The sequence below is a fragment of the Lycorma delicatula genome, chromosome 1, assembly GCF_047948215.1.
Source record: "Lycorma delicatula isolate Av1 chromosome 1, ASM4794821v1, whole genome shotgun sequence".
Lineage (NCBI taxonomy): Eukaryota > Metazoa > Arthropoda > Insecta > Hemiptera > Fulgoridae > Lycorma > Lycorma delicatula.
In genome coordinates, this window is record NC_134455.1 from 12,918,958 (window position 1) to 12,932,204 (window position 13,247).

Consider the following 13,247-nt stretch of genomic DNA (forward strand, 5'->3'; position numbering starts at 1 on the left):
TTTAAGAAATTTCTACTAGATTAGGTAAAATAGTTGAAGTGTAAAAACCAACAAAAGTAAACAAGAAAAAAAATTATAAATCTTACTTTTAGGCTTTTCTAAATTTTTAAATGATTTTTGATGGTATATATTGTTTTAAACTGCTAACCATTAATTTGAATTTTAAAACATTAAAACAAATGTTCATAAAGTTCAACATTCTTCTAGATATGACTCCATTATGGTATCTCTCCATCCTTTAATAGTTTATTTATCCCTATCCCTTTATACAGAGTGATTCAAAGAAAAGGGAAATTTAAAAAATTAAATAACGTTAATGAAAAATTTTTTTTAGAAAATGAATTTTATTTCATGTAATTGTACAAATGTTGCTATTTTAGGATACATACATTTTAGTTTATTTTTTAAAGATGACATCTTCCAGGTGACCTCCTCTTCTACGTAAACACTCATGAAGTCTCTTCATTAAATTGTTCATGGTTTGATGTAACATCTCAACTGGAATTTCCGCAATTGCTTCTCGGATCTTTGCCTTCAGTTCTTCCGTTGTAGCAGGTCTACTGTGGAACACTTTGCTTTTAAGGTGACCCCCACAAAAAGTAATCGCAAGCTGAGAGATCAGGCGATCTGGGAGGGCATCTAATGTCACCATTTCGTGAAATGACACGTTGTCCAAACAATCGGCATACAGCGGCCATCGATATTCGTGCAGTATGTGACGTTGCTCCGTCTTGTTGAAATCAGGCTGTGTTAAGAATCGGTGGAAATCTCTTTTGTTGTTCCACAACAAAGGTTTCAAGCATGGCTACGTAACAAGCCGACGTCACTGTAATCGCAAGACTGTTGTCATCCTCAAAAAAATAAGGGCCTATAACACCGTAAGATGACATAGCATACACCACATGATCACTTTCTGGCTGTGCAACGGACACTGAGGTGGAAATGCGCTTCGTCTGACATCCACAGTTCGTGAACAAACTCTTCGTTATCATTTATCTTCTGAAGCATTACATTACAGAATTGTGCTCACACAACTGCATCGTTCGGTTTCAGAGTCTGGACGATCTGCAACTTGTATGAATGGTATTGCAAGTCTTTCACTAACATTCTTTGAACACTTGAACTACGCAATTGTAAAGATGCTGAGCGATGACAGATTGACCGATGTGGACTTCGTGTGACAGCATCTTGTAAAGCTTGAACATTCTGTGGTGTACAGACGGTTCGCTCACGGCCTGGAGGTTTCTTTTTCATTGCCGAACCAGTTTCCTCAAAATTAGATATCCATGTGTTGATGGAACACGGTCGTGCCGTCCCAGATTAAAATGACCGCAAAATTCTCTAAGCGCTCCCTCCACACTGTCATTGTTTATGTAAAACGCTTTGATAGCAAATGCACGTTGCGCACCACTCCAAGGATCCATGACAACTAAATGGCAGATTAGGTTAGAGAGGCTGGCGCCACTTATCAAGTGGTATCAATCGCCCACAGCTACCAACACAACTTTCAAGATTTCCCGTTTCTTTGAATCACTGTATAATTTAAAAGAAAATTATTTTTTTAGATGATTACTTTTTCTCATAAGCTGTTAGGATGTATGAGAACATGGTATGGACATTTTGTAGCACATGAAAAAATGTCAGACCTAATTGGGATTCAAATCTGGAATATAGTGAATCAAAGGCTGAGATTCTACCACTCTCTTTGGAAGTCAACAATTTTTCAGACCTCTAATATCCATTATACTACATATTTCACAATAATGTGTTCCAAATTAGAAAGCTCAAAAAATAAATAGGATGAATTTTATTTGTTTTTTATTTTTATTACTTCAGAGTTGGGCACCTCAAAGCATCAATTTTAGCAAAAATGAAAATAGAAGAATTTGTTTTTTATCAATACAGTACTTTGTAACTTAAATATTATTAATAACAGAAAAATAATAGAAAAACATTGAATTACTAATTGTGAAATAAATATAGCTGAAAAGTGTATTCATGTCTTTATAAAATTACTAACAGTATTGACAACAAAAGTTTTATGTTGAATTTTATTTTTTGTATTAGTTGATTTTAGTGCCGATTTTTGGAATTTTTATTGTAACTTTATGGGCTTATTTAATCTAGGAACATTTCCTTTTAATGATTGTTCTTTGACACTGAATAATATTTGTTGTATCACATAATCATATCACGTTTAGTATCATTATTTGATAAGAAAAATTTGACCATCAAAATTAGAATAAAATGGTCAGGTCAACAAATTCAGGAACACATAGACTACAATTTTTATCAAAATTTTAAAATTATTTGAATAAAAGAAAAATTATGTTTACTCTAAATTAATTTTCTTTCAGGTGTCAATTAACCCAGAGTTCAAGGTACCAGAAATGACATTCGACAATAATGCTGCTGTGTGTAATATGTACTACACTCAATCTTCGGTAAGCATAAATGACTGCACTATACAAAGGCCATGAAGAATGCTATATCAATAATAAAAGAACCACACAATATTTTTTTTTTTTTATTTTTTATTAAAGAAATCTCTTATTTGTTCCCTTTTACAATTAGAGGGATTTTGTATTTATCACAGTTAAATTGTATATTATTTATTTTTATAGACAAATAAATTTATTTATGTATTGATAGTTCATCCTTTCATTCAAACCCAAATTATTCCTTTTGTATCTAATTACTTAGATGTATTATCTTTTGAGCTTTATACATTCAGCTAGTTTTACCATTCAGATCGAACAAATTTTATTTCTGATTGAGTATTGGTCAAGGATAATTCACCTAAGATATTTATTGTTCAGCCTCAGTATCGTGAGATAATGAGTAAATAACACTTTTTTTAAATCTTCTTTAACCATTGGCTTCAAGATATCTGTATCAAATTAAAAACACCACCACCAATTTATTAACCCCGAGGTTCCTAAACTTTTTCAATTTTTGGCTTCCTTGCTAACGCCAGATTTTCCCAATGTGCGCATGTCAAATTCTAACAAGAACACTTTTTTTTAGCCAATATTTTTTTGAAAAAGTTAAGTAAAAAAAAAATAATACACATTCTAAATAACAAAAAAAATGTATTTGAAAAAATTCAAGTAATTTTAATAATTTGTGCGATGATGAGCCTGTCGATCGGCGCACACTTTCTCAAATCTTGGAATTCAACTGTACACAGTAACCCTTATTTCCTTCTACACAATGATTTTCACATGAGACTTATTTACCATAGCAACTACCAAAAACCCAGCTTCAAACAGACAAGAAGTCGCATATGTGATCAAAATTCTCTGAGCTTTACCACTTAGGAGTGGATATTCATCTTTTACTGACATCCAAAATTCAGTTAATTCCATGTTGCTAAATTGTATTTTCAGCATACTGTCACAAGACAATTCAATCACATTCTCTTCTTCTGCTACGGTAAATTCAGATGGAGCAATGCCATTAAATGTATCTTGAATTGACACAAATTTATCAATATTATCATTTTGTAACTATATCTTAAAGATGTGATTAAATTTTATTTAAAAATGGATTTCATACCTCTAAAGAAACCAACACTATTTCAGGTAAAAATTGTTGAAAAAAGGAGAAAAATTCTTGGCCTCCATCTTCATTCATTTCAATTTATTATAATTCAATTTTTCTGTAAAAATTAAAATTCTCTCATCAACTTTGAAAGGTACATGTTGCTTTTCTGCAACATCATATTCGGAGCAATCAGCTTTTCAAAGGTATCACATAAATATGCTAATTTTACCAAAAAACCTTCATTCACAAAATGTTTGGTAAACTTGTTTTCCTCCTCTTTAAACAGAATGAACACTTCTTGTCACAGTTCAGCAGTATGAGACAATACATTACAATGAGAAAGCCATCGCAAAGTACTGTAGTACAACAAAGACATGTATTCTAATCCCACATCCTCACTCACTTTTTGAAAATCTTTCCTTCAACCACCAAGTATTTTATAGTTTACTGCATTCATTACATTCAACACCTAGATCAATATATGACTCAGATATATTGGCATGAATACTTTCCTGTAAATAATGCAGTGGGTCTACAGTACTTCAAGGACTTTGCTTCAAATAAAAGTCAGCAATTCTTCATAACAGCCAAACACAGAACGACCACCATCAGTACAGACACCAATGCACTTAATCACTCCAATCTGTAATAAAAGTGGTATAAAAATACCAAGCATCTTGAGTAAGTCTTGAGCCTTTCCAGTAGCAGTGACACTTTTAAAGAAGAGAAGGTCTCCTATAATATTACTGCTATCTATAAAGGATATATAGAAAATTAGTCATCATCACACTTATTCTGCAATCTCATTCAGCTAGCCAAATTCCTTCTCTTTTAATTTTTTAATTAATTACCATTGAGGTCCTTCGTTATGAGCTATATTCTTTGCCATTATGTAACATCGTTTCTCTCAATGTTAAACCAAAGTCCAAATGCTGACATCATATTTTCAATTTTTATGCTTCACATTCTTCCCATCGATTGGTGACCTCTGCTCTCTTCAATTTCACTCTCACATCGCTTATTGCTATTTAGTAAAAATTGATCCATTTTTAAAAATGCATGCAAGAAAAAATACTTCAAAAACTTAGCTGACTTGATCAAATAATATTCAATTGATAGTAAACTATTCAACAGTAAACCATCCTAAAACAGAAAATTTGAGAAACTCCTCAAACAATCAAGAGACTAGTGTTGCATCATCTAGCAGCCATATACATGGGTTTCCAAAAACACCTAAGTGGTATGCACTAGTTTCACTGGATGTGTGTCCTATGACACTGAACTGAAAGTGGGAATAAAAATATGAAATATAAGTGGGGCTTCTGTGAGGAAGTTGCAGCTTCCCAGGGTCTCAAAAAGGAGGCACACTCTTTGAGAACAATTGTATAATTAATAATATTTTAATAAATTAATTGTCACCTTATTCTGTCACCAATGTTAAAATGTTAAATTTAAATAATTACAGGAAGTCAATGAAAGTAAGTTCAAAAAACAGATTTTTTTAGCAAATTTTACTTTTTAGAATATATTTTACATAATAGTTTTATTTAACATGTGGAGTGGATTCCAAAAGAACACTACTAGTATAAAAATAATGTATTCCAAGAAATGTAACAAGAAACTTTCATCTTGATTAAAATAAGAAAAAGAATGAAAATAGACATTGTAAAATGGCTCCTCCCGAGCATAAGCTAAGGCTTTTTACCTATAAAAATATGTATTAATTTTTAACCAAAGCTTTCCTTCTAATTTTCATAAAGTTTTGTGTGAAAGTCTTTTGAATATTAGCATAAGATCATACACTACATAATGAAATCACTATCTATATATATATAAGTTATATGACGGTGAACAGTTGACACATTGCTACGGATGCATGTGCATAAGCCACGTGCATCCGGCTTCAGTGAATTCTAGGAAACCACTGCATGTTAGAATCCAATGCAGCTACAGCCTTTGTTTCTTTATTTTAATTATAATAAATTTTAATCAATTCTTCAATAGACTCTGTAATGTAAAGTTCTAGTTTCATTATGTAATATAAAACATGGATGTTTTATATAAATTAATATAGCATGTACACAAATATTATAATAATCATATAATTAATTATTAAAACAATTAAATGTGGATTAACTGGTATAAATTAAACATATAATAAATAAAGTATTTTCTTTTTTTAAAAAGAGGCATGTGTTTTATCATAACTAGCGCAGTCAATTTGAAAGGCGAAGATACAATTTGAAGGATCCTACCAGACCCTTCAAATTGTATCGGTGCATATGATGCTAATTTTGATTTCAATCGTTAATGAAGGTAACTACAAGTCATCTCAAGAAGTTAATTAAAATAATTTCTTCAACTTTGAATCATTAATGAGATGCATCGGTTTCTCAAAGAATTAGTGAATATAATTCTTGGCTGCAGAGAAATCATCGGACAAGAATATGAGCACATTATTCAATGGAGTACACATCGAAAGCAGCAATTGATGGAGCTTGGACGTTTCCTGGTCGATTGAATCTTCAAAAGCTTCAACACCGGAAGCGAGCGGAAATCGATCTACCATTTTATCCAGTTGACAAGGACTTCATGTATGCAGTTCCTGACTGACTGTAAGGCAACAACCAACCACGAAGGAAACAATCTTTTAGGAATTAAAAACCACAACTTCAAAGGCAACAATCTACTTCAAGGCAACACATGATGAATAAGTAATGAATTTAGTATTGTTAGTAAGAAAAAAAATATTTAGTAAAAAAATTAATTTTTATAATAATTATTTTATTGTGTATATTTGTAAAGATTGTTAATTTGTATTTAAAATTGCAACACCAATATTAGAAAAGAAAATTGTAGACAGGATCCCTGATTTTTCAGATCAATCATTGCTACACCAATTAATCACTTTGTGTGACGAATTAGTTGCTAAATTTTATCTCAGGGATAACACTGATGATTTCCAAAATGAATATCTAATTTTTAATTGGAAAAAATTAAGACAACAGATTTAAAGTCAATAATAAGTAGTACTGTTCCCGAGTAGAACGATATAAAACAAATTTTATTAAACAATTACTCACAAGAAGCACTGAGTACATCTACCAAGAACTTCCAATTAAAAACAAATAAATTTAATTTGTAAATAATAGCAATATTAACAGTAATTGTAATATTAAATTAGTACCTTCAGTCAATAATACCAGTAATTTTAAATTCATTCAAAAACAAACGCCGCAATATCCTAAACCAGTACCCTCATCATTACCAGAACTATATTCCCGAAAATTTAAATTCCCAGCTATACAATAATAAAATTATCCATATAATTATTATTAAATGGTATAATTGGTCAATTTTAATCTACTACCTTTCTTCCAAATTTCCGTACAACCTCCAAATAAATTCCCTACATCAAGTCAAATAATAGGACCCTATGAAGAATTTGAAATTAATAATGTTTATCTACAAAATTAAATAGATGATATTATTGCTGAAAATATAAGTTATAATTTTTATTCAGCAAAGTAAATTAATTTTGAAAATGAACGATAATTTTAATTTGTGAAGCGGATTTACAAAACCATCGAAAGTATAGGTTATAATTCTAATTAAGTAGTGTAAACCAATAATTTTTTTATGGAATAAGAGTCTCAGGAAATTTTAAGGGGAAACAATATTTAATTGCAGACTTGCTTAAAAATTTTTACGTTTAATAAGGGTACTGATCGCTATATAACTGGATAGATCCTTATGACGTAAAATAAAATAAGGTGTTCAATACTGAAGCACATTCCAGCGCCGTAGAATGACTGGCTGGCAACTAAATAAAACCATTGTACGTTTGCACGACTATAATCGTGATGGCAAGGATGCTTATTTTATTCAAGTCAGATGATCAAAGAACGATCATTTTCGCAACACAAGCAGAAATTTACGGACAGTTGTAGAAAATTTATATACAGATCAGATATATAGTTATACAGAAATCGATGTTCAAAATACAAAATCAGAACACTTCTACTGCGCAGGTTTAAAATGTGGTTTTATCCCTACTCTTACACTTACATCTGAGCATGCGCCGTTTCATTTCATTTAGTTCTAGTCACTCATTTGATGGCGCTAATTTGTAGTAATTTCAATATATGAGATCCTCTACCCAGTTACATAAAGATTAGTGAATAAGGGATATAGAACCAACAGATTATTATTATTGTAACTAGCAATTGTGTAATAGTGCTAACCCTTTCCAACCTGAAAACCTTTTTAGTAATCTCTTCACCCTTTTTAATGCTCTTTATCCCATGTCTATCTGACATAGGATTATTTTTCTGACTAACAGAAAAATAAAAAAAAATTTCCAGCAAGTTTCCATGAAAAGCAACCAGCTGGTTATGTTTTTTTTTTATGAAGGAAAAATTCTAACCAGCATGATTATGCTAGTTAAGGTTATATTGAGTAAAATGAGAATGTGTTAAAAAAAAATAAAAAAATTATAACTTACTTCAATCTATAAAACAGTCACACACTGAAATAAAAAATACTTCAGCGTTGACAAAAATAATTATAATAGTAATGCATTACTGGATATTTAATAATATATTACATACAAAAATTAATATTGATAAAAAATTGTCTAATTAACAAAAATTACCTTTCAGAATAAAACATAATTAAAATTCAGTTCACACATAATATAAATTTATAAAAAAACTAGTTATAAAATAACATTCTCATAAAAAGCCAATTAATAATGAAATTAACATAATTGCCATTTATTTTATTTGAAAACAAAAAATAGTTTATTTTAAAAATCAAAACTTTTAAATGATAGCCTAATAAAGTAGATCATATAACATAAATAAAACAAATTTTCACTTTTTATGGAAAGCTTTAAAACAGATTTGGTTGTTAAGAAAACAGAGGTATACATTGCTTTTCTCACACCGAGTATTTACTCTGCTTTTGCAGTTTTTCAGCCTGCAATTCTTGAAGATGTAATATCAACAGTTGGGAAGTGGCCATACCCATCATACCTTTTGTCATTACAGGGAATTAGAACGAGTGAGTTGTAATACTTAGACAGTTTTTCAGGTGAAGAACCAGCTTCATCAGTGTCTGAATCTTTGGTATGTCTTCTAAGCTTATCAGTTGCCAGCAGTCCTTCAGCAAGCTAAAGTCAAAACTTTAAAATTTCCATTGTATCTGTATGTGGAAGTTTATTTTTCTTGGCAGATTCTTTGTTCTGCAGCCAGCTGTTAACAGTTGCCAGATCAATGAAATACAAAATAACTTTTAGGATCCATTTTCGTATGCAGAACTATACCTTGTACAACTTCATCAACTGGCCACATAAGTTAACCCCACCCATAGATCGATTGTAATGCAATACAATGGATAGGCAAGTAATAGTAATTTTTTTTTGTTACCAGCGCTGAATTTGTTCTTGAGGTTCAACACTACTACATGTTGAAACCACTAGAACATTTTTATTGTCCATCCATTCAACAATTACAATTTTTTCATCAGATCTGACATGCTGACCAGACTTGCCTCTTTTCAATTTTTTGAAAAGAGGCAAGTTTGCTGTTGGAATTTAACTTGACTTCTCACTTTATTTGTCAAAATTGTTTCAGTTGCCTCTGTGACCAAATCAAAACAGTTTTTCAAGTAATAATATTGTGAAAAATCTGTCAAAGTAGACAAAACTTCCAACTGGAATGTTCTCCACTAAGTGCAACACAACAGATGGCCCAAGACCCAATTCTTTATTTGTTAAACAAGTGGTTATGCCTTGATAGATCGCAAAATCCAATACTATCCCTGTAGCACTTGTAATCATGAACATTTTTAAACCAACAGGGCATGGTTATATTTAACAAATTGCCTAATTGAGCACTTTCCATAAAAGGGGATCATTTGCTCATCAATCGAAAAATTAACTTTATTCCAAGGAATTGAAAGACACATATTTCTGACACTGTCAATAACAGGCTGAACTTTCCATAACTTATTTTTTTCACTCTTGTGGAATGTTAACTGTATCCACAAAATGTAAATTAATTCTTAAACTTAGAAACCTATCTTGCAACATGTTCTCAGCTATGAATGGCAAAGCATTGCCTTGCTGCCAATATATTGTTGGCCTTGGATATCTAGTAGCACCCGTTATTAGATTAATGACAAAGAATTTTTTTAATTCCACACTATTAGTTTCTAGGGATTTTCCCTTGGTTGCAATCGAATACATGTTTGTGTATTTTGCAACCAATTCAAAAAATTCATCAGAGAAATATTTTTTTCAGTAAGGTAGTGGTGTTTTTATTGGATTAACGTTCTAAAACAGAAGTAATGAAGTCGTAATTAGTAAGATGGCCTACTGGAACATGGCCCCTTGATGAGAACAGACTTGTTACCTCATTTGTTGTATTTACTTCATTTAAGTATTTATTTATTTATATTTCAAGAAAAATAATTTCATCTAAATGTAAGAAATCAATTTAGTATTACTTTAGATGGTTTAATTAAGATTTTTAAGCTAGATGTTTTTAGGTGTGTTGCATGCTATCTCAAAAATCTTGTGTCAGTTTTTGATACCCATATTCCTGAATTTTATTTATTAACAGTCATAAAAATGAAAAGTTGCTTCTTACAAAAATTATACATAGATCATCTAAATATTACATCATTTAACAAAGATTCTTTTTCACAAATTTTGTCTTTATTTCAACTGGAACTGGAAACGTGTCTCTGTATCAAATTTTAACGTTTTAATTCTTGTAATAGCTAAATGTTGTATGCTTACAAATCCAACGTTTTACATACAACTTCACGAATGATTGTTTTTGTAATTAGTACCCAAGGCTCCGACAAGAGATGGATGTTTAGTACTTTAGGATTGCTGATTATCTAATTCATTCAATCACTTTCTTCTAATACTGGTGGCTCTCTCCGTATTTTCTGTTTGAGAACAAATTCTGGTTTTTTGAACTGATTAAACTGACCATGTGTATTGTTTTCACATGGAAAAAACTCCTTTTCATATGCACAAAGAAAGGGACATTGAATCAAAATAATTGACTTCAGTTAGTCATTCCACAAAACACAGTATGTTGCTTCTTGAACAAATAAATAATAAACAAAGGAACACAACTCAGGAATAATAAAGAGATTAATAAATGATTAAAATAATAGTCAATAAACTATTGCCACAACATAAGTACTCACACAACTGTCCCTATTACCTTGATCTGTGCTACTGAATCCCATAATTTTTTTTTCTTTTTCTTTAAGAAGCTTGCGTGTTTGTGTCTGTGTGTACATGTATTTATACGTTATTATGCTTTAAAAATTCAGTACTATGTTATGATAAAAATTTAAAAAAAAATTTATTATATAAAATTAAAAAAAACATTTTCAAATTGTCCAAACTGGCAATAAAATTAAATTATCTTCCACTAAAATTATGAGAAAAATTGTTACCGCCAGAGAAAAATTTACTGAACTAAAATAAAATATCAAAAGTGTTCCATTTATAAAAACAAAAGTTGATGATACTAGTAAATATTACACAAACACATACAGGTTGAACATAGAAACCCATATTTTTTTTTAAATCTAGATAAAAAAATATTGATTTAATACTTCCTTTACAATAATTAATAATTTTTTTTTTAAAGAATATTGATTCTTTTCAAAATTAATATATTTGTTTTCATTGAATCCCACCAGTTTATATAAATTCCTTACATCAAAAAAGGAAGAATTCATGCTGTTTATTTATTTATTTTTCAGTAAATTAGGTTTTAATTTAAAATGTGATAAAAATATTTTACATTGCATCTTTAGTAGTAATTCATTTTTTTAAATGTTGAATTACATTTTAAGGCAATATATTATTTTAGATGCAATGTGCTATTTCAGGCACATTATAATAATAACATATTACAGAACATGCAAATTACCAAATAAATATAATATTATATTTACATTCTTAATGTTTACTGCAAGTGCCTGTATTTATAAATGTTATTTAAATTTAATTCAGTTCAACCACAGAAATAACTTTATTGATTAACATTCAAAATAGTTCAGGAGGAAAGCGAAATAATTTGGGAACTGACTAAAGCTTGAAATAAGGAAAAAAAGTCCGAAAACGCTTTGTTATCGAGTTACGGCTCGCGAAAAATTTCACCCGCATTTCAGTTACCCCAGTGAAATGAGGTCACTCTGAAATTATAAGGCATTACTTAAGGGGTATACTTGATGGTTTATTATGTTTTTTCACCTGAAAATAGAAAAAACAGTACATAGAACTGTATATCCCATATTTTTAACGATATCCAACGTAAAACAGAAAAATACGATGACAGAAACAGTTATTTTTTAGGTTTGAAGTACTATACAACTTTATTAAGTGACTAAAAAATGCATAAATTTTATTATCAAAACTTGAGGAGAAATTAATTTTGAAAAAATGGATGTGATTATTTTATGAAAAAGAAATAAAATCAACTTATTAATAAAAACGAAACTAAAGAAAATTAACTTTCGCTTTTAAAAACAAAACAATAAAACTTAACAGAAAAATGTTATGAATTTGTAAAAGTTAAAAACGCTCGTTTTTAGTGTAATAAATTTAGACCTTTAAAAAATTAAAATACATTTAATTTACTTTTTAAAAAAATCCTTATGGTAGTTTATAGTCTAAATTCACTATAAATTTTCGAAATTTTCACCATTGACATTGATAAATTTTGCCACTCGTTTTCTTAGATTTTCTGTCGCCAACGTAATGACATCATCGCGTTCCTTGACGTGGGCAGCAGCATTGAGAATGCAAGCGATCAGTTCATCACGTGTACGTTTACTTGTATACCTATCAATTAATCTATTCCTATAAACAGTAATGTAAGGAATTAAGTTTCGGTGATCTAGGCGGCCAATTTACCGGCCTTCTACTTCCAACCCACTTACTAGTAAATTTTTTTGCCAGAAATTATTTTACTTCATTCGTGAAATGTGTTGATGTTACGTCAAGTTGATAGTACATTTCAATTCGTTTCACCAGTGAGAAATTTTCAACCATTGTAAGAAATACATTGTTTAAAAATTCCAGATAATTTCTCCCGTGATTTGTTTTCTATTATAAATTGGTTGTCGATAATGATACATTTAACATTCATCGAAAATTGTAACTGCAAATTTTTTCAACTACAGCATGTAGGTTTTCTTCAGACCACAAATGTTAATTCCGTGTCTTCTTTATACCATTAAGGGTAAAGGTAGCTTTGTCCAAAAATAGTATGAATTTTAAATACCACTCCAACAAATCAAAATTCCTAAGTGCTGTATCAATTTTAGTTGACGACAACTCAACTTTATATATAAATCGTATTATTTATGTCTGTTGTTTTTTTTAAGCATAGTAAGCATATAAAATAAAATAAATTTAAATCAGCAAAAAATTGGGGAAGTAGTAATTTCCTGTTACTTTCTCTTTTGGTTAGCCTATTTTCAATAGGTAAATGTCAAAATTCATCTTTCATTTAAGAAAAGGTCCAGTGACAAATATTTCAAAGCAATTAGATGCTAACATTTAATTTGTGTTAATTGCTACTATATCTGGTTAAAGAAGTCCATTTGGTTAAAGTTTCATTTTGCTGTTCATTGTTTCTTTTGTCTTTTAAATTTTATTTCCA

General features: G+C 30.0%; 1 protein-coding gene across 2 annotated transcripts in view; it reads left to right on the forward strand.

Moving 5' to 3' along the window:
- Loxl2 (Lysyl oxidase-like 2) overlaps window positions 1-2,651 on the forward strand; it is an 82,587-nt gene extending 79,936 nt beyond the window's left edge. For both annotated transcript variants that reach the window (XM_075370911.1, XM_075370990.1), the window contains one exon: window positions 2,358-2,651. In XM_075370911.1, the coding sequence (XP_075227026.1) occupies window positions 2,358-2,480 (123 nt within the window). In that variant the 3' untranslated portion in view covers window positions 2,481-2,651. The remainder of the gene's footprint in view (window positions 1-2,357) is intronic.
- Window positions 2,652-13,247: the final 10,596 nt, after the last annotated feature.